The sequence below is a fragment of the Dasypus novemcinctus genome, chromosome 8, assembly GCF_030445035.2.
Source record: "Dasypus novemcinctus isolate mDasNov1 chromosome 8, mDasNov1.1.hap2, whole genome shotgun sequence".
Lineage (NCBI taxonomy): Eukaryota > Metazoa > Chordata > Mammalia > Cingulata > Dasypodidae > Dasypus > Dasypus novemcinctus.
In genome coordinates, this window is record NC_080680.1 from 93981982 (window position 1) to 94005028 (window position 23047).

At 41.2% G+C, this 23047-nt stretch overlaps 1 protein-coding gene across 5 annotated transcripts in view; it reads left to right on the forward strand.

Annotated features, from left to right (window-relative positions):
* Positions 1-23047, forward strand: part of DENND1A (DENN domain containing 1A) — a 615092-nt gene that overhangs the window by 537068 nt on the left and 54977 nt on the right. For all 5 annotated transcript variants that reach the window (XM_058302406.2, XM_058302408.2, XM_058302405.2 and 2 more), the window contains exons 14-18: positions 381-485; positions 1308-1395; positions 3267-3307; positions 5798-5869; positions 7082-7138. In XM_058302406.2, coding sequence (XP_058158389.1) covers positions 381-485; positions 1308-1395; positions 3267-3307; positions 5798-5869; positions 7082-7138 — 363 coding nt within the window. The remainder of the gene's footprint in view (positions 1-380; positions 486-1307; positions 1396-3266; positions 3308-5797; positions 5870-7081; positions 7139-23047) is intronic.

The window sequence follows — 23047 nt, forward strand, 5'->3', positions numbered from 1 at the left end:
CAAAATATTTGGAAATCGTTACATCGCAGGTACACAGCACTAACATCCTATGTGGGTCTCACTGTGGCTAATATGGAAGAGGTGTGGCATTTGGAAATCGTTACATCGCAGGTACACAGCACTAACATCCTATGTGGGTCTAACTGTGGCTAACATGGAAGAGGTGTGGCATTTGGAACCTGACATTCAGGGCCCAGCCCTGCCTCCTACCAGCTGTGTGACTTGGGGCAACAACTCTTCCTCTCTGAAACAGCTTCCTCATCCATAGAATGGAATGACATTGTAATAATGCCACTTCACTAGGAAATGATCAATTGTTTAAGAAATGGTCTCTCCCACTCAGGTCTCTGACCTTCCTCTTCCCTATCTCCATTTTCTAGGAGGAGCCAATCACTTTCTGTGAGGAAGCCTTTGTGTCCCACTATCGTTCTGGAGCCATGAGGCAGTTCCTGCAGAATGCCACACAGCTGCAGCTCTTCAAACAGGTGCTCCACCCTCTGAGTGCCAGCATGGCTTGGCCTGCGCCTGGGATCCCTGGCAGGAATTTCTGCAGCCGTCTCCATGCTCAGCACTGCAGGCGTGAAGGGGTCCTAGGCCCCAGCCTCAAGAGGTTCATGGTCTTGGGAGGGGGATTGAGTGAGGAGGGTGGTCAGCAACTAAACAAACCCTTAGCAAGTACATCATGGGTTTTGTTTTGTTTTTTGTTTTTTTAAGGATTTATTTTATCCACCACCACCCCCCCCGCCTCGTTGTCTGCTCTCTGTGTCCACTTGCTGTGTATTCTTCTATGTCCGCTTGCACCCTTAGCTGCACTGGGAAGTTGTGTCTCTCTTTTGTTGTGTCATCTTGCTGCATCAACTCTCCATGTGTGCAACACCACTCCTGGGCGGGCTGTGCTTTTTTCACATGGGGCGACTCTTCTTGAGGGACTCACTCCTTGTGCGTGGGGCACCCCTACACGGGGGCACCCTGCATGGCATGGCACTCGTTGCGCGTGGCAGCTCTACACATGGGCCAGGTCACCACACGGGTCAGGAGGCCCTGGATATTGAACCCTCCCACATGGTATGTGGAAGCTCTATCAGTTGAGCCATGTCCACTTCTGCCTCATGGGATTTTACAGGTATCATAAACACACAGCCAATTTTTTAGAAACTCACTTGAAACACAATTTCAAAGACCTTTCCTGTCTTGAACACCTGGTTGTTCTTCGGTCATACACTAAAGTGCCCAGTGGAATGGTGTGTTTTTGTTTTTTTTTCCTATTTCTTTGTACAAACTCCTGTGCTTTTATGCTTTTTCTATAGTTTATTGATGGCCGATTAGACCTACTTAATTCTGGTGAAGGTTTCAGTGATGTTTTTGAAGAGGAGATCAACATGGGCGAGTATGCTGGTGAGAAGCCTTTGGTTTCCCTTCTCTAGGCAGTGGGCTGCTTTTGGATTAGGATATGTTCAGCAAGGAGTGGAAATGCCTTTGACTTCTTTTTTCAAAAGAAGGGGTTAAGGAGAAACTGATTTCAACCTTGGCCTTTAAAGATTTGGGTAATTCCTCTTCGTTTTCTGATGAAATGCACACTGTGCCGTATGAACTTCTCCGTCCTGTGGTCAGTTACTTCCCCAGGATAGACAGTGTAGTTAAACAGTTGCCAACACAATGTCTTGGAGAGCACATGAGGTAGTGAATTAGAAGACTGGGAGTCAAATCAGAACTCTGCTTCTTACTAGCTGTGAAGCCTTGGTTGAGTCATTTTACTTCTTTTAGCTGAAGTTTTACTATCTATGCACTGACAGTAACATTGCCCACCTCATGAGATTCCTGTTGGGATTTAGTCAGAATCCATGAGAAAAAGTTTTTACAGACACCCAGCACAGTCCCTGGCATAGAGTCAGTGTTCGGTAAATGTTTCTTTAAGATGTGAAAACCATTGCAGTGTCTGTGCTCTCTTGTGGCACTTTAAAACTAAAGGACCATCCTTCAGTTTTTCAGAAGAGGCATCTGAGGCCCAGGGAGATGTTACTGGCTGACCCTGCCTCCTGAATCCCAATCTGGCCTTATTTCCAAATCTCATAATCTGGATGATGGCAGCAAAGTCAAAACCAGATGCAAAACACTAATAGTCATGGCCTCCTCCTATTGCTGGGTGTGGCCCTGGCCCAGACCTTCTGAAAGCCAACCAGGGGTTCATGAGCTCCTAGAGCCAGGCACAGTGTCCACCCACAAACTCCTTTCACAGGCCTGACCAGCCTGTGCTGCCAAGAGAGCACAATTAATTAATAAAACCAGTGTTCTTGCCTGCCGACAGTAATAGCACTGCCACTTCCAGTTTGCCGACAGTAATAGCAGATCGTGGGTAAGCGTTTCCTGAACACCTTCTGTGTCCAGAGCCCTGTGGCATGAGAAATGGAAGAGCCAGTTCTGCCTCAAGGACTTATAGTCTGGTGGGCGAGAGAGACGCATAATAAAAGATGAACACAAATTAAACCACTGCAGGAAAAGGGGTAAAAGCAGGCCCTTTGTGTGGTTAGAATTTTTACTGCATGATGTGATAGCTTCACAAAGGAGACAGGATTTGAGTTCTGAGAAGAAATGGGCTTTGTGAGTTGCTAGACTAATTTTAGTCACTAAGAGCTTCTAGAAGAGCTGCCACTGGATAAAATGGACAAGAGTTCACCACCAACACCTCCTCTTTCTTTTCATTTAAATGTACTGAGGATTGAGTGGTCCCTGCCCTAGGGTGGCTCTTCAGAGAATGTAGATTTCTAATTAGCTCCTACCTATTCTAGAAGGCAATTGAGAGGAAGGAGTAAGGTGAAGCTTACAGATGATGTCTGAACTGGCTGTTGTGGTTACTAAGAGAGAGTAGGGAATGGTGACCAGGCAAAGGGAACAGCATTTGCAAGGGCATGAAGGTCTGAGAAAAGTTGTGTTTAGAGAACCTGGGGAGTTCCTCATGGTTGGAGCATAAGGTAGTCTAGGATGGTAGCACAAGGTGGTGAAGCAGAGGGTGAGTGATGCCAAGGAGAGGCAGGGCCTTTATTCAGTAGGCAACGGGGAGGATTTTGAAGGTTTGAAGGCAGGGTAATGGCATTATCAGATCTCTGTTTGAGAATGATACCCAGCGGCATCTGCTCCTTCTGGAGGTGGGCCATGGGATTCTCCAGATTTTAAACTTTTCAAGCCCTGTATGCTGAAAATAATTAGAGAAACTCCTGAGGGCAAATTACTTCTTGAAATAACAGCTTCTCTGTTTTCTCTTCCCCTAGGCAGTGATAAACTGTACCATCAGTGGCTCTCCACAGTCCGGGTAAGTATGTATCCATGCAGCATCACCATGGCCTCCTCTTACCTCCTAGCAGCTTCCCCTGTACCCACAATGCTGTCATTAGGCCCAGAACACTCCATTCCCTCAGCTGTAGCTGCTTTTGTTTTTAAAGCCAGGTTATTCTCATGCCAGTATGAGACAAGGAGGAGACCATCCAGAGCCATCCCTTGGTGGGGAGAAGAAAGGGAGGAGACGCTTTCTTGTCATCAGGAAGCCAGTCAAGGCCTGTTGGATAGGATGTCACCGTAGAGCATTTCTGGGGGTCTTCTCCTAGGACCGGTGCAATTGTAGTGAGCATGGGAAAACCACAAAGGTGTCCCTCTTGCTGCCCTGCAATGTTTCTCACAGCTAGTATTGGGAAGTTGGGGGACGTATCACTGAGGGATTTTTTTCATCCCCTCTCAGTTTTGTAAATAGTTTCTTGTGTCAGGAGCCAGGTGCTTAGGGCTTCAGAAGCCATGAAAGAATTCAGATCCTTGCCTTTCTCTTCTGTTGACTTCTCAGTGAGTATGGACTGTGTGTGGCGTGCCGAGCTGGGTCCTAGGGTTACAGTGTGGGGCAGGACAGGCCCTGTCCCAGGGAGCTCCTGTCTTCTTGGGGAGGAGGGCACGTAAACAGACAAGTCCAACATAATGCGACAAGTGTTTTCGCCTGCCTGCAGGCCAGGTGTGCTGCTGCCAAGGTGGCTCCTTTGGAAGTGGCTGCAGCTGGCCAAGAGTCAGCAATTCCTCAATGAAAGACTTCTTTTGTTCTTCTCATATGGCCAAACACAGCACTTGGCAAATCATAGACAAGCAATAAGAACTTGTTGATTGATTGATAAAGGGAGCTTTAATACTCCAAAGGATCAATTTAAATAGGATCCTGAGTAATTTTGAAAAGCAGTATGGAATAAATGAGTGGACAAAAATTTCATATTGTTCTACAATGTAGAATGCTTTCTAGGTCAAACTGTAGTGTTTATATTTAAATCTCCTTATTTCTAATGAGGGCAGTTAGCAAAATTGTGCTAAAAGTTAGACCAAATATTTACATGACTGTATCTTATTCTTTTAAATACCCACCAATTTCTCCAATCTCTATTTGAATCTGTTTTCCACATCTCAGTTGGAATTGCCTTCCCAAACCACCACAGTTCTGACTGTGTAATGCATTTGATTAATTAACCCTCCAAAGTGTAGCCCCCTTAGCCTTGCATTCTGGACCCTTCATAAGCTGGATCCATCTGGATCCTCAGCCTCACTTGCCATTCCTGCCATGATACACTATGCTCCAGCCATTCTAAATTGCTTGTTACTCCCAGAAAACACTTTTTTATGTGTTTGCCCTGTACCTAGAATGTTCTTTTCCTTTCTGTCCCCTTCACGAACTCCTAGTCATCCTTCCTGGCTGAGGTCAAATATTCCATCCTCTGAAGGCCTCCCAGGCCTTCCAAATAATGGACTGTCTTGAGGTCTGTGTCTGCCCATCTCCTGTGCACACAGGGGATGTTACAGCCCTTAGTTCCTAGTTTTGCAGTTACTCTCCCTAGTGCACCCCCCACTGGACCAGAGCTCTTTGAAGGAAGAGACCCGGTCTTGTTTGGCTCAGTAGCTTCAGGGCCCAACATGAGACAGCCACACAGTGAGCCCTCGGGAACTGTCTAGCAGAATAAGACTGAAGAATAGATTCATGAACAAATGATGAAAACCAGTGTTTGGAAAGAGAACTAACAATAAAAACCAGGTCTAGGGTCTGTGCATCAAATCCACTCAATGGCTCATTATGTAGTAGGGAACCTTTTCTCCTCACCATCCTCTACTACTTTCCTAAAAGGGGAACTGGGAAATGGGTAGGCTGGATTTCAGGATTTCTACCTAAGCTATCGTGAACATTTGTAGCTATTTATTCCTTCCTTTTCTGAAGGTTTAGATACCAGAATAATTACCAAATAAAAAATTTTAAAAAAACAGTTGAGGAAAGGAGGGTTCATGGTTGCAGGGAGCCTATTCCAAAGTAGCCAGATGATCCTGGCTGATCAGGCCCTGACTTCTCTGCCCCAGCTTGGTGTTAGCTATACATTCCATTGTTATTGAACTTACCTTAGTATTGTCTGTAGTAATTAGAATTTCTGGAAAGCTGTAGATTATTATGGGAAAACCCTTGCCCCAGAGAACTTGATGAGCTTCCCTGTCAGCCAGGGAACTGGTGCTGATCAAAATACTGAACTTAGAGTCTTCCCCTCAGTTAGTTATCACAAGGAATGGTTATCCATCCTCATCCCAAAACCAACTTCCCCAAATACCCATCTGTAACGATAATACTATCACCGTAACCCTGACTGCCTAGAAGCAACTACCACCTAGGCCTGTTTTTATAATTCATTTACTTGCTCTTGAAATGTTGCTTAATTTGGTTAAAGAGAAGAAATCTTTATTGGTTTTGGCCTACTAGATTTTCAGTCCAGATTGCTAACTGACATTTTTATTATAGAAAGGAAGCGGAGCTATTCTCAATACTGTAAAAACGAAAGCAAACCCAGCCATGAAGACTGTGTATAAGTTTGTAAGTACCGTCCTGGTCTCGGGACCCAAACACATCTGTTCCCTACTGTCATGAGACTCTGAGACTCTTCCACATACCTGATCCTGTGTTACAGGAGTGATTCAGGGGCCTGAGGTTCTCAGTGCCCAAAGAATTATTTAGCATTGATGCTTTATGATCACTTCAATAACATTTTTAATTTAAGGTTCGCTATGATGGAAAAACAGGAGACATCTGGTTTTAGCTTTTAAAATGTAGACTGGGTGGCCAAAATTCAGGCTGCTACATGCTTGCATCCCTGTGACACAGAGGCATTGTCTGTTGGGTGTCCTGGAAAACGTTTCCTACCTGCATCCCAATTATGGTGTCAAAATAAAGCAGCCCCTTTGCTGGCTACTGAAGAGTGTTCATCGTGGGACACACCCCATAATTTTTCTCCCATATCCATCATGATCTCTCATCACTGCCCTATAGGAAGTGCATTGTCTGTGAGACTCATGCCCACAACAGAATGAAAATAGGAGAATCGCCTCCGTTCCCGATGCTCCATCTTTTACAAGCCTCAAGTATATTTTCTTGTGATTTCTCTTGCTTGCTAATTTGACTCTGAGCCACTTAAGTGGGGATGGTTTTGTTTTATTTCCATTGTTTAATTTTGTTAGTCCTTTCTTTCCTTAAACTGTTGTTATTTTAATGGGGTGTGTGGCTGCCAATTGAACCACACGGGTTTAAAATTACATAAAATAAAAACCAGGGTGTCTGCCAAATGAGATCTAGGAGATGGCACTACAGAAACCCAGTGATATGTCTGTTCAGGCTGCTCAGCCTCAGCAAAAAATTTGTCCTGAGGCTCTGCCCCGGTATCTGAATTCTGCCCTGATATTCTGAATCTTGCAGCCAGAAAAGCTGCTGCTGTACTGTTATGGGAAGCTGTCACCAGGTTGCTGAGATAAATAATTATAGAAAGCTTCATAAGGACTTCAGAAGGGAAAAAAAAATCTGTGCCATCAAAATGCGAAAAATAAAATCTCTGCAGCCTCTTTAAGGGACTTTTTTTTTAAACCTTTTAACGTTGTATTTGTTTTCATAGCCATTATGTTTTCAACTTGATGATCCTATTTTTCCTTCCTTTTTCTAGTAATCAGAGAAGGTGATACACGATGGACTGAAATCAAGCATAGTCCCTGCTGGAAACAGAAAGGGAATCTTAACTTAAATTAATTTTTCATGCAGGCAAAAGATCATGCAAAAATGGGAATAAAAGAGGTGAAAAACCGCTTGAAGCAAAAGGTACTTGAAGTTCTTATTCAAAATGTATAAGCACCATGTATGAAATGCATGGCCACAAAAAAGTATGATGTGATCAATAGAGGGCTGTTTGATACAGTGTTGTTAGCACACTTCAAAATGCATTACCAGCTGTCCGGGAGTTTTCACACTGTTATAAATATTCACAGACAAAAAAAAACTGTCTTCAAATAACATTAAGACTCTGGCTTAAACCCACAAAGGCAAAGAAGTTCAGAGTTACCGCTGTCAGTCTGTCCCTTGCCCACCCCACTGGGCCCAGGGTTCCCAGGGGTCCCCCCATCCTGGCAACACCCCCTCCTATAGCTGACCTCTGCCCCATGGCTGGCTGTAACCAAAGCCAAGAGGCATCTCCAGGGAAATGACTCCAGCGGTTCCAGCATGCGTACAGCCACATGCAAACACAGGGCACAGTGGGGTGGGCTTGAGGAAGATGTTTGCGGGCTCCTCTCGTGTAAATGAGGGGAGCTCAGCAGTTTATTTCTGAGACTCTGTGGGGGAAGGGGGAATCTTGGTTTGTCTTCTTGGACCATCAGGAAAATAGTAGGAAATCGTACAGGCTACATCCTGGCTAAAATTTGTCCTGCCCTGATTCTGTAGACTTGTACAATGAGGTGAATATAACAGAAAGGGCACTTTTTATATTATTATGAATTTCCTCATCATCATTCTTACTGCCAGCCTTTCTTATTAAGTCCTTTGTATGTCTTCAGAGCTTTCACATTTAATCCTTAGAACAATCCTGGGGGTCTTATCCCCATTGCATGAGTAGAGACACTATGATTCAGAGGGGTGAAATAATTCTCCTAAGGCCCCACTATTAGAGCCTGACAGAGCCAAGATTAGATCTCAGATCCAGCTACTTCTGGAGTCTGGGCTCTTCTTACTATAGTATTTCTTACTAAATAAGTTTTATTTTCCAGAAGATGTTTGGGATCACTCACTTCATTATCTCCCCACCCCCACATGTAGGGCCTAAAAAGGGCCTCTAATAAGGGCCTTTGTCTATCTTGGCAGTTTTTAAAAAGTTGAAACCAGTTTAACTTTATGAAGTCAGAAAGGATTTCTAATTAACTCAAAATGGTCAAAGGAATTGATTCCTTTCTTTAATTAGAAAATAATTTGCTCTGAGTAAGCACTTAAATTCTTAGTTTCAGCTGAGAGTGAATTTTCAACAGTTGAAATGCAAGTCCTCAACTAAAAATCCTGTCATGTAAATCCAAATAGACCTTAACTGTAGTCTCTTGCCCCCTGCCTGTGACTGGCAGGTGAAATTCTTTACTTGATGTTATTTAATCCATAAAAGTAGTTTTTTATCACCGATCCCAGTCACAGTAACTGAATTGTTTGCACAGGAGCAGGGAAGAGGCATTTCTCACCGTATTTCCTCTCCTTGAGGGCTATGAGGCTTGAGAGCCTAGGCTATGGTTGGCATTAGACTAGTACCCGAAATAAGCAAAGAGGCTCCTTCCTAGGCACACAGGTCAGGTAGGCCCCCATTGGTCAGATTAGCTATCTACCGACCAGTAGCAAGAACATCTCATTACCATCCTACTGGTATAGTAAGTATTTGGCCTGGGGGAAAAAAACACATCTTTTTATGATATATCATATTTCTGCAAATAACCAGTTAAGCTCAGGTTTTTTAATGTTGTTGTTTAAAGGCTTATTTAAACAATCTAGATCATTTTCCTTTCCATGCGCTCCTCTTTCCTTTCCTTGATAATCTCTAAAGCCGATTTTCCCCTCCCCTTCTCCTCTTTCCCTGCCAGTCTTTTCAGGAATAGCTTCAGGAGATAATGTATAGAGAGTGTCAGTACGTTTCAAGTGACACAAATGGTGAAGGCATTTTATAGAAATGTGGCTTGTCACTATTGGACTGTTGACAGATCTATTAGTGCACCCTTTTCAATTTTCACTTTTCCCCCCTTCGGTTTTACAGATTTCTACAGACTTGATATTTTGCAGTTGTTCTTGGAAGAGAGCTAGTTTGTCATTGAAACTCCAGCATTGTTCTGTGTGCACAGGACTCAGGTCTTCAGCAGGGCTCTCCAGCTCCCTTTCTTGAGCTAATTTAAGATTTGGCTTCACCTGACCTCACTCACTGCAGTAGAAAATATTTCTTTTTGCTCTTTTGTCTCCCTCCCTTACCCCCCCACCCCCACCCCTTTATATGGCAATGTATCTATGTAGCTCCCAGATATGTTGAATGCAGACATCTCAAGTTTTGTTTCTGCCACAAAATCGAGGCAGTTCCCAACAAAGATCCAATTTTCAAATGTACTGGGTTGCCACCTGGCCTCCTCTAACTCTGCATAGCAATGGTGACCTCGCAGATATAATCAAGAACCCAATCTTGCCCTCTTCACTCCCACCTTGGGTTTGAATTGCAAATAGAAAACGTGAGGCTGACCTGTGGAGAGGTCACCATAGTGTGTGGAGGGTCCATCTCTCATGTGACTGAACAGGGCCCCATCTCCAGCCCTTGTTCATTTATGTTGCAGCTTTTCAAAGCATCTGAAGCAGGAGCTTTCAGAGTATCTGTGTGACCATTGGCAAATAATTGTTAACAGTTAATGTAGTGTGGCTTTATGCCATATCTGTTCTGCTTCAGCCCAACAACAAAAAAAGAAGGATGGATAACATATTTCTCTGGATAAATTGAGCAAGGTGGTCAAGTTCTTCTATAGCTTGGCCTCCTTTGAAATCTGACTTGCTCAAAATTAGGAAGCAGAAAAAAATAGCACAGATGCCTTCCAGACACTGTTTTCTAAAGGGAACGTAGTTCTTTCCCCCAGAGCATATCTCTGCCACGCCCGGTCCCATAGAAGAATGCCACATGGCTGGACTTCTGCTTTCAACAAATTTGCGTTCCTGTTGCAGCACCATACAAGGCTGTCTGTCATTAGAAGGCCAAGTTTTAAAAGCAGTGGCTGCACCCACACACGTGCTCACACATATGTGCTCACACACAAGCACGCACACACACATTCCTCCTCACCTGCAGGGAACATGAGGGTGTCATTTCTTGCCTATGGAGGGACTCCCACACAATACCTTTTTTCTTCAGTATCGAAACAATTGAGTCAAGTGGCCCTATTTCATAACCCTTTTTTTTTTTAAGATTTATTTTTTGTTTATTTCTCTCCCCTTCCCCCCTGCCCCCGTTGACTGCTCTCTGTGTCCATTCACTGTGTGTTCTTCTGTGTCTGCTTGCATTCTTGTCAGCGGCACCAGGAATCTGTGCCTCTTTTTCTTGTGACATCTTGCTGCATCAGCTGTCCATGTGTGCAGTGCCACTCCTGGGCAGGCTGCGCTCTTTTTGCATGGGGTGGCTCTCCTTGCAGGGCACACTCCTTGCACATGGGGCTCCCCTACATGGGGGACACCCCTGTGTGGCACAGCATTCCTTGCGTGCATCAGCACTGCGCGTGGACCAGCTCACCACATGGGTCAGGAGGCCCTGGGTTTGAGCCCTGGACCTCCCCTATGGTAGGAGAACACTCTTATCAGTTGGGCCAGGTCTGCTTCCCTCATAGCCCTTTTGAAATACCTAAATCTTTGGTATTTAAAAGACAGTTGGGTTTGTTGATTTACAGTCTCTGTGACTGAAAGGAGCAAATTCACAGTTGGGTTAGCAAAGGCTTTAGTTTCTGGCCAAATGTTTCCAAAGGTATTGAAGAAAGTGAGTAAGCAAATGTGGGGCAGAGAGATCTAGAACAGACATTTTCACACCTTTTCAGGCAACTGTCAGCTACCTGTCTCCAGGCACGTTTAAAATATGCTTCAGTCTCAATCACAGAAATTCCAAATTTGGATGCTATTTTGATATCAATATTTGTAATTTAATTTGCCTTTGCTGTGTTAAGCAGTAGGCTGGAAAAAGAAGGGTGCTATACAAATCTGAGAACTGAGACAGGTCCAATCCAAATCAGAGGTGGTAAGGCTTCTGACTCACAACATGAGGGGTCTTTAAACTCTCCCCAGCATCATGGTACACAGTTTAGGCTTCTGTGGAAGACAAGCTGGGTTCAGTGTCGATTTTGTTGGGTTTTAGCTGTGTAACCTTGAGTAAGATAGTAAGCCTCTCTGAATGGAGTTTTCTTCATCCATAAACTGGATTTTTGCAAGGATTAAAAGAGATAATGGTTTTAACAGCAGTTCCTAATAGCCACTCAGTAAATGGGAGTTTCCATTCTGTTTTCTTTTCTTTTTTTTTTAAAGATTTATTTATTTATTTAATTCCCCCCCTCCCCTGGTTGTCTGTTCTTGGTGTCTATTTGCTGCGTCTTGTTTCTTTGTCCGCTTCTGTTGTCGTCAGCAGCACGGAAGTGTGGGCAGCGCCATTCCTGGGCAGGCTGCACTTTTCTTTTCACGCTGGGCGGCTTTCCTCACTGGCGCACTCCTTGCGCGTGGGGCTCCCCCACGTGGGGGACACCCTTGCGTGGTACGGCACTCCTTGCGCGCATCAGCACTGCGCATGGCCAGCTCCACACGGGTCAAGGAGGCCCGGGGTTTGAACCCCGGACCTCCCATATGGTAGACGGACGCCCTAACCACTGGGCCAAAGTCCGTTTCCCCATTCTGTTTTCTTATGTCCCACATCTGGACCAGCAAATCTGCCCACCCATGTGTGCATATTCGGAGAATATGACTGGCAGGGAATCACCTCCTTGTAGGTCACCCACACAGCTACCAGAGCAGTGTTTATAGAACACAGCTCTGACCAAGTCATTCCCTTGGTTAAAACCTTCCAGACCTTTCAAGCATGCCAACTCCTTGACTGGGCGGTACATGGAATGCCCACCACCACTGGACTACCTCCTGTAGGCTCATATCGTTATCTAATGAAGTCCTATTCTCAGTTCCTTTCATGTCCTACCTCCTCCCCGGCTCTTAACCAAGGCCTCTCAGAGCCCCTCAGGTGACATTAATCTCCTCCTCCTCTTGTCTCCGAAGACTCTGGGTCTGTGCATCCCTGACTTCTCACAGATACTCAAGAGACCAGGGACTTACCATATACTCTGCTTCTGCCTGCCTTCTCTATAGAAGAGTGGAGATTTGATGTCACTCATGATTTTTGTCTCCACAGACTCCACTGTATTAAAAGGTCAGCAAAGGTGATAGGAATTGAATTGTTTTCTGATTCCTTTATTTTACCAGCAGATAGGAAAAGGGTAGGATCCTAGGGTGCTGAGCCAAGCTGCAGTCTCCTGGGAAGAGATGTATCACCCTGTGGTAGCCTCTGATCTGCAGCTCGACCTAGTGTCTTCCCCCTGTGTGATCCATAGGGAAGGAATGAGTTTACTCTTCCTGTCAACTTTTTTCCTTTTCTGAAATAACATTTAGAAGGTGGGTTTTTTTAACAAACAAATATATGTTTTTTGCAGAAAACTTGACAGATCAGACAAGCAAAAAATAAAATAATCATGTGTTTTATAACCTGCATTTTCACTTACTATATTCTGCACATTTCCCAGACCACTAAATGTTTCTTCCACATGTGATTATTTAAATTGGCTACATCGGATAGATGTATATGCCAAACATTATTTAATCAATCTCATTGTTAGACATTTAAGTTACTTCCAGTTTTTTTTTCCTAGGCAAATATCTTTATAGGTAAAACTTTTCAGGAATGCTTCTTTCATTAGGATACATTTCTAGAAATGAAATCACTAGGCCACAAGGCATGAGCATCTGTTAGGTTTCCAATATAAATTGACAATTTGTATTCCACCAGAAGGGTATAAGACTGCCTGTTTTCCCAAACCATTTGCTTCTCAGTTAGTTTGTAGGCCTGTTTCTTGGTTCATGTTATCAGTAGTTGTCATTATGGGTCCCTGCTATATGTGAGAACTCTGCTAGTAGACACAAAAGAGATTGTGAACTGGCCCCCTTTCCTTCTTGACTTGGGCTCCTCCCACTCAGCTCCTTCTAGGATCCTGGGAGGAAGCAGTTCTCATTCCCAGCTACAAGAAATAGTGAAGAAACAAATTTGGTGGGGCCAGCTGCTGGACTTGATAAGAAGTCTATTTTACCATTAGGTCTTCTAACTAAAATAAATGTACAGCACTGCTCTTTGAGGCACAGCCCATTTGTATATTGAACACATTTGCCTTCCAGAGATTTAACTCAATTTCACAAAGATTGGCTTGAGAACATGTACTAGATTCAAGGCTTTGGGGCAGAGAACCCCAGACCCCAAGAAACTCAGTCTGTAGGGATAAGAAGATAAGTAAGTGTACCGATATCATAAGGCATGTGCGATACGACCAGTGTAACAAAAGAGAAACCAAGCATCGTGGATTTCCAAGGAAGAGGGGATCATGTCTAAAGACTTTTTGAGCACTTCCTCAATTCAGAATACCTTCACATGTGCTATTATGGGTTACTATGCTATAAATGCCAGGAGACATGTAGCTCTGGGCTCTTCCACATTATAGCCGTGTGGCCTTGGGTAAATTATGCTCTCTGAGCCCTATTTTCTCATATATAATAGAGGGATAATCTTTCCTAGCTTGTGACTGTTGTGGAAACTACGTGTGAAAATGAAAGTGGGTCTGAAGGAGTGCCTGCTGCTTAGTAGGTGCTCACCATAGGAAACCTTTTCTTTTTAGATGGTGCTGTCTCCATTTTACAGAGGATAAGGATCTAGCATTCTGTTTGTTCAGTACTATATCATTTGTTTAAATACTCTATTTTTAATTGTGATAAAATATGCATAACAAAAATAATTTAACCATTTTAAGTGAACAGTTCTTTGACATTAAGTACATTGACAATACTGTATAACTTTCACCACTATTTCCAGACTGTTTTCATCATCCCAAACCAAACTCATACTCATTTAGCAGTCATTCCTCATTCCCATCTTCCTTTACCCCTGGTAGCCACTGTTCTGCTTTCTGTCTCTAAGAATTTACTTATTCTAAGTATTTCATGTAAGAGAAATCATTCAATATTTCTCCTTTTGTTTCTGGTTTATTTCACTCAACCTGATGTCTTCAAGGTTCAACCATGTAGCAGGTACCAGCACTTCACTTCTTTTTTACAGCTGAATAATACTCCATTGTATGGATATATCACTTTTTGTTTATCCATTCATTTCTTGATGGACACTGGGGTTGCTTCTACCTTTTGACTCATGTGAACAGTGCTGTGATGAACATTGTGTATAATATCTGTCCAAGTCCCTGTTTTAAATTATTTGTGATATATACCTAGAAGTAGAATAGTCAGATCATATGATAATTCTGTGCTTAATTTTCTGAAGGGCCAACAAACTGTTTCCACAGTGACTGCACTGTTTTACATTTCTCACCAACACTTGTGTTCCATTTTTTGTTGTTGTTGTTGTTTTTTAAATAATAGCCATCCAAGTAGGTATGAAGTGATATGTCATTGTAGTTTGGATTTGCATTTCTCTAATGGCTAATGATGTTGAGTCTCTTTTCATATACTTATTGGCCATCTGTATGTCATCTTTGGAGAAATGTCTATTCAAATCTCTGGTCTATTTTGTAATTGGATTGGTTGTCTTTTTGTTGTTGAGTTGTAGGAGTTCTTTATATAATATATTCTGGATGTTGAGCCCTTATCAGATATATGGCTCCCAAATATTTTCTTCGAGTTTGTAGGTTGTCTTTTCACTTTCTTGATAATGTATTTTAATGCACAAAAGTTCATTTTATCTATTTTGTCTTTTATTCTCCTGCTTTTGGTATAAAATCTAAAAATCCATTGCCTACTACAAGGTCCTGAAGATATTTCCCTGTTTTCTTATAAGAGTGTTACAGTATTGGCTCTTATACTAGGTTGTTAATCCATTTTGAATTAATTTTTATATATGGTGAAAGGTCAGGGTCCACATTCATCTTTTTGCTTGTAGATTTTCAGTTATCCCAACACCACTTTTTGAAAGGACTGTACTTTCCCCAATTGAATGGACTTGGTACCCTTGTCGAAAATCAACTGGCCTTAGATGTATAGATTTATCTCTGGACTCTCAATTCCATTCCATTGGTCTATATATCTGTTCTTACACTGGTAGCAACCTGATGTGTGTTTTTTTCTTTGTTTGTTTTTTAAAGATTTATTTATTTATGTTCCCCCTTCCCCTCCTCCTGCCTTGCTGTTTCTGCTGTCTATGTTGTCTTCTCTTCTCATTTTCTCTCCTCTAGGATTCACCGGGATTTGATCCTGGAGACCTCTGATGGGGAAAGAGGTTCTCTGTCATTTACCCTACCTCAGTTCCTGGTTTCTGCTGCACTTCACCTTGATTCTCCCCTTGTCTCTCTTTTTGATGCATCATCATCTTGCTTTGTGACTCACTTGCACAGGGCACTGGCTCACCATGCGGGTACTCGCTCAGGCACTGGCTTGCCACACGGGCATGCTTTCTCTTCTTCTTTTTCACAGAGAGGTCCCAGGGATTGAACCTAGGTCCTCCCATATGGTAGGTGGAAGCTCTATCACTAGAGCCATATCCAATTCCCAAACTGTTTTATTACTGGAGCTTTGAAGTAAATTTTGGAATTAGGAAGTGTGAGTCCTCCAACTTTTTCCTTCTCCTTCAAGATTGTTTTGGCTATCTGGGGCCCCCTGCAATTCCATATGAATTTGAGAATCAACATTTCCATTTCTTCAAAAAAGGTTGCTGGAATTTTCATATGGATTGCATTGAATTTATAATTACTTTAGGTAGTTTTGACATCTTAACAATATTAAGTCATCTAATCCATGAACACGGTTATCTTTCTATTTTATTTAGTTCTTTAAAATCTTTCATCAATATTTTGTAGTTTTCAGTGTACTGGTCTTTCACCTCCTTAGTTAAATTTATTCCTAGGTATTTTATTCTTTAGATGATCTTATAAATGTCATGGTTTTCTTGATTCCTTTTTCATATTATAGAGGAATCCAACTGATTTCCGCATGTTTATCTTGTATACTGCAACTTTACTCATTCGTTTATTAGTTCTAATAGCTTTCTTATGGATTCTTTGGGATTTTCTATATATATTATAGCATCAGGTCTTCTGCAAATAGGGATAATTTGACTGCTTCTGACCCAATTTGGATACCTTTTATTTCTTTCTCTTGCCCAGTAGCTCTGGCTGGAACTTACAGTACAATCTTGAATAGCAGTCATGACAGTGGGCATCCTTGTCGTGTTCCCCTTGTTCTTGATCTTTAAGGGGAAAACTTCAATCTTTCACGATTGAGTATGGTATTGGCTATGGGTTTTTCATAAATGCCCCTTATCATATTAAGAAAATTCCTCCTGTCCCTAGTTTTCTGAGTATTTTATCATGAAAGAATGTTGGATTTTGTCAAATGCATTTTCTGTATCAGTTGAGATGATCGATTGAGTTTTTTTCCCTTCATTCTATTAATGTGTACTGTGTTTATTGATTTTCTTATATTGAACCATCCTTGCATTCCTGGAATAAATCCCATTTGGTCATTCTGTATAATCCTCTTAATATGCTGTTAGATTTGGTTTTCCAGTATTTTTTGAGGATTTTTTTCACCTATACTCTTAAGAGATATTGGTCTGTAATTTTCCTTTCTTGTACTGTCTTCATCCAGCATTGGTGTTAGGGTAATGCTGGCCTCATAGAATGAGTGAAGAAGTAATTCCTTCTCTTTTATTCTTTGGAAGAGTTTGAGAAGGATTGGTATTAAATCTTCTTTAATGTTTGGTAGAATTCAGCTGTGAAACCTGGACTTTTCTTTGTTGGGCATTTTTTAATAACAGATTCAATCTCTTTACTCATCATAGGTCAATTGAGGTTTCCTATTTTTTTTTTTTCCATCAGATTAGGTAACTTGTATGTTTATAGCTACTTGTTCATTGCATCTAAGTTTTCTAATTTGTTGGCATGTAATTGTTCCTAGTGCCCTATTATAATTCTTTTTATTTCTGTAAGGTCAGTAGCAATGTCCCCACGTTCATTCCTAATTTTACTTCCTTGTGCCTTCTCTTTTTATCAGTTTGGCTAAAGTTTTGCCAATTTTATTAATCTTTTCAAAACATCAACTTTTGATTTTATTGATTCTATTGTTTTTTTCTATATTCTTTTTCATTTATTTCTGTTCTAATCTATACTATTTCCTTCCTTCTACTAATTTGGGGTTTAGTTTGTTCTTTTTCTATTTTCTTTAGGTTTAAAGTTAGATTAATTTGTGATCTTTCTTCTTTTTTAATGGAGGCATTGAGAGCTCTAAAATTTCCCCTGAGTACTGCCTTCACTGCATCCCATAAGTTTTGGTTTGATGTAGTTTCATATTCATTTGTCTCAAGATATTTTCTAATTTCCCTTGTGATTTCTTCTTTGACTCATTGGTTGTTTAATAGTGTGTTAACTTCTACATATTTATAAATTTTTCAGGTTTCCTTCTCTTAAACCAATTTCTAGCATTATCCCATCGATCCATGAATATCCTTTTTATGACTTCAATATTTTAAAATTTATTAGGATTTGATTTGTGGCCTAACATGTGGTTCCACATGCATTTGGAAAGATTGTTCCACATGCATTTGGAAAGATTGTATATTCTGCTGTTTTGAATGGAGTGTTCTGTGTATGTCCATTAGGTCTAATTGGTTGATAACATTGTTTAAGTCCTCTTTTTCCTTATTGATCTTCTGTTTAGATGTTCTATCAATTATTGAAAGTGGTATATTGAAATCTCCAACTATTGTTATTTGTTCTATTCTGCTAAAAGCTGCTGGGAGCAAGATACCAGAAATGGGTTGGCTTTTACAGTGGGAATTTGTTAGGTTAAAAGCTTACAATTCTGAGGCTTTAAAAATATGCAAATCAAGGCTTCATCAGGTGATGCTTTTCTCCCCAAGGACTGGCTGCTGGTGGTCCCAGATTCCTCTCATGTGGCAGGGCACAATGGCAGCATCTGCCCATCTTGGTCTCTACCTTCTCCTCTGGGCCTCATTGCTTTCAACTTTAGGCTGCTCCATCTGTGGCTTTTCTCTCTCCCAGGATCGTCAGTCTCTAGGGGCTTTTTTCTGTATCTGCAGCTGTTTTATGCATCTGCAGCTTTATTCCTCCAATTATATAGTACTCCAGTAAGAGGATGAAGACCCACCCTGGGCTATGCGCTACTGGAGCAATCTAATCAAATGGCCCCAAACTGATCTAATCAAAAGATCACAATAGGTTCAATTTAAGAACATAATTTTCTGGGGTCCACAAAGGACTCAAACCAATACATTATAGAACTTTCTCCCTTCAATTCTATCAATGTTTATATAATTTGGGCCTCTGTTGTAAGGTACATATATGTTTTTAATCATGATATCTGCTTGCTGGATTGAACCTTTTTATCAAAATATAATATCCTTCTTTGTCTCTGGTACTCTTTTTTTACTCAAGTATAATCTATCTGATTATACTTCCAGCCCTGTTTTTATTACAGTTTACATGAAGTGTCTTTTTCTACCCTTTAACTTTCAACCACTTTGCATCTTTGTACCTGAAGTTTCTTGTAGACAGCATATAGATGGAGGGTGCTTTTTTCATCCAGTCTGCTCTTCTCTGCCTTTTAATACAGAAGTTTAATCCACTGACATTTAAAGTAATAACTGGGAAGGAAAAATTTAATTCTGCTATTTAGGTATTTGTTTGGTATATGTCTTGTATGTTTTTGTTCCTCAATTACTCTCTTACTGCCTTTTTTGCATTTAGTTGCTTTTTTGTAGTATACAATTTTGATTCCCTTCTTTCCTTTTCTGTATATTTTTTATTTATTTTCTTTATGGTTACTTTTATAATTACAATTAATATCTTAAACTCATAATCTAGTTTGACTAGTACCACCCTTGTTTAGTAATATACAAACTCTTTACTTCTATATATCTCTGTCCCTCCCCTTTTATATTGTTATCGTCTCAGATTATATCATTATACCTTTTATTCCCATTAACATAGACTTAAAATGTTATTTTTACACATTTGTCTGTTATGTCATATAAGGAGAAAAAAGGAGTTATAAACCAAAAGTACAATCATGTAAGATTTTATATTTGCCTATGTAGTTATCATTACCAGTGTTCTTTATTTCTTCATATGGCTTTGAGTTGTTGTATGGGGTCCTTTTATTTCACCTTTAGCTTTTTATCTTTAACTTTTCTTGTAGGACAAGTCTTCTTCCAGTTTTTTTTTTTTTTAATCTGTATATGTCTTAATATCTCCTTTATTTTTGTAATATAATTTTGTCAATTATAGAATTCTAGGTTGACAGGTTGTTGCTTTTTTCCGGTCAGGACTTTAAATATTCCACTGTATTCTGGCTTCCATGGTTTCTGATGAGAAATCCACTGCTAATCCTATTAGGGATCCTTTTATGTGACAAGTCACTTCTCTCTTGCTGCTTTCAAGATCCTCTCTTTATCTTTAGGTTTTGACAATTTCATTTAAGAGATTTTGTGTAGATCTCTTAGACGCTGTGCTGCTTGGGGTTTGTTCAACATCTTGGATGTGTATATTCATGTCTTCCATCAGATTTGGGAAGTTTTCAGCCATTATTCAAATATTTTTCTGCCCTCTCCCCTCTATCTTGTCCTTCTGGGACTACAGTGATGCATGTATTAGTATGTTTAGTGATATTCCCTAGGTCCCTCACACTTTGTTCCTTTTTCTTCATTATTTTTTTTTTCTGCTCCTCACTGGATAATTTCAAGTTTGAAGATCTATTCTTCCCATTCAAATCAGCTGTTGAATCCATCTAATGAGTTTTTCATTTCAGTTACTGTACTCTGCAGTTCCAAAATTTCTGTTTGATTCCTTTTTATAATTCTTTTCTCTTCATTTTCTTCAGACAGCATTGTCTTAAGTTCCTTTAGTTCTTTGTATATGAATTCCTTTATGTCATTGAACATATTTAAGACAATCCTCAAGGATGGTTTCTGGCAGATTCTTCTTTTTCTGTGAATAGACCATACTTTCCTGTTTCTTCATGTGTGTGTGTGTGTGTGTGTTTTTTAAAGCTTTATTTATTTATTTATTTTCCCCCCCTCCCCCAGTTGTCTGTTCTCTGTGTCTATTTGCTGCGTCTTGTTTCTTTGTCCGCTTCTGTTGTCGTCAACGGCACAGAAAGTATGGGCGGCACCATTCCTGGGCAGGCTGCACTTTCTTTCGTGCTGGGCGGCTCTCCTTACGGGGCGCACTCCTTGCACGTGGGGCTCCCCTACGCGGGGGACACCCCTGTGTGGCAGGGCACTCCTTGCGCGCATCAGCACTGCGCATGGCCAGCTCCACACGGGTCAAGGAGGCCCGGGGTTTGAACCGCGGACCTCCCATGTGGTAGACGGACGCCCTAACCACTGGGCCAAGTCCGTTTCCCTCTTCATGTGTTTTGTAATTTTTTTGTTGAGAACTGAATATTCTGATTATTATGTAGTTTTAATTCTGGAAATCTAGTTCTCCTCTTCTGGGATTGCTAACTTTGTTGTTGTTGTTGTTGTTGTTGTTGTAGAGGGCTGGAGCCATCTATTTGTGCATTTTCCAAACTATTAATATTTTTGCTCCCAAACAGGAGTGGAAAAAGAAAAGAGAGAGGAAAAAAAATTTTTAAGGTATTGCCTCTTTAAGACTCTGCCACTTTTGCCTGAGTGGAAATGTGGAGGTTGGAAGAATGGCCACCCTCGAACCCACCCCTTAGCAATCTGATGTAGCTCATCAAAAACATTGATCAGTGATCAGACCACACATGCACACACATGCACACACACATGGATTTTGGAGAACTAGGTCCTTATAGCCTACTGTGGCACCAGCAAGTTGTACCAAGAGCCTAGCCTACAAATGGGGGGGTGGCAGATGGTAGCCACTGCACAGAGGGTGAAATTCAGTCTTTGAAGTATTTACCATAGTTTACCAGTCTCTCCATTCAGCTCTTCCCTGGAAGCTACAGAGTGTTCCACTAGACTCAAGAGTGTCAAAACAGTTTATTCAGACAATTCCTGTCAGTTTCGGTGGAGGGACTGATTACTGGAGCTTCCTACTCCACCATCTTCCCACAATTCTAACATCAGTACTATATCTTTTTTTTTAAAGCTTCCTCAATCTCATTCATTTAATCCACCCCCTAGTAGCCTGAAGTTCACCAAACAGTGGTCTTCCCATTGTGAAAATAAAAAATAGGTGCAGAGAAGTTGAGGGAATTGAAAGGTCAGTTAAGACACTTTCCACAAAACTACCAAATTCATTTCCCTTTTTAAAATAGCTAATGTCTTACGGTTGTCGGTTAATACCTATATTTCCTCACCATGTTACCTTGCAGTACCATTTGTTTTCAGCCAACCTACCTATCTACCAACTGCTCTCTCTCTATTTCATATGCTCCCTCTCCCTGTCCCTCTCCCTTTTCTTCACACACACATTTTTCCTGAATTAAAGTGAATTTGTTACTGTTTAGCCTTACTTAGCCCGTTGTGTCTGTCCCAATCTGGATTCAAAAGGCTTCTTTTGCTCATTGTTGATGCATTTTGGTACAGAAGACGCCCCTCCCCCTTCGTTCCACTTGAACTGAGCACACTAGGGCAACCCTTTTCCAAAAGAGTCACTTCTAATTGGCTCTCGGCAGCTTTTCTCACCACTGAACCTCAGCCAGGCTGAGACTAGCCAAGCCATCATGTGCTGCTTGATCCAATTCCTCCTGTAAAACCAAGAGGTCATCTCCCTGTGTTATTTATCAGGCAGTACAGAGACTCCTCAGGGCTGGCCTCTTTGCAGGCAGCCTCAATTCCTTAGGAAAGGAGGCCAGGAAGGAGGCAGGCAGGTGTGTAAGGTTGGCTGTATACAGCATATGTATATAACAAGAATTCCTATAGTTTATGGAGTACCTAATAATGTTCTACACACTTTTATGGTGCATTATCTCCTTTAATCCTCATAGCTACCATATCCCCATTTTACGGAGGAGAGAACTGAGATTCAAATGTTAAATATGTGTCTTCCTTAATGCATTGTTATTCAATAAGGGACCACTTCCTGCTCCGCTGCCCCCCCCATCCCTCCATTCTCTCTATTCACCTGAGAAGAGTGACATTTAATGAGTACTAATGGTGTATTTATCTTTTTTTTTTTTTAGGAGGTACCAGGGATTGAACCCAGGACCTCATACGTGGGAAGCAGGGATTCAACCACTGAACTATATCCACTCCCCAATGAGAGCTGGTTTTTTTGTTGGTTTGTTGTTTTGTTTTTAGGAGGTACCCAGGATCAAACCCAGGACCTCGTCCATGGAAAGCAGACACTCAACCACTTGAGCTACATATTTTTGTAGTGTAAAGAATTGGGAATTGTATTATTATTTAATTCAGTCTAGAGTTATTTTTACCTGGTAAAATATGATGATTTAAATGTTATTTATTTACACTTTTATTCTCTGCCTTGTTTCAATGACAATTTAAGTAACTTCCAGCACTTTAATAAATCTGTGGTCATTATTGCATATGTGGCTCCACCCACAATCTACATAATACATGTAGAGCCACTGGCCAGCTTTAGCCAAAGAAACCATTACCAGCCTTTTGCACATTGGAGGTTTGCTTTTTCTTATCATTTGACTCCATTCTTCAGAAAAACAAATTAAATGTAAATTTCTGAATTAAAAAAATGTGTATTACTTTGGTTCCCTAATTTTCACCAAGTCATAGAGTCCTAACTCACTCAGCCTTGACTCTCTTCATTCTCTGCAAGAAAAAATGGGAGTAGGAAAAGAAGGAGTGTGAACAGATTGTTTTCCCAAACAGTAACATCAGTAAACAAACATGGAAAAAATGTCCACACTCACAAATAATCAAAGTAATGCAAATTAAAACAACAATGAGGTCTAATTTTTCACCTATTAAATTAGCGATAC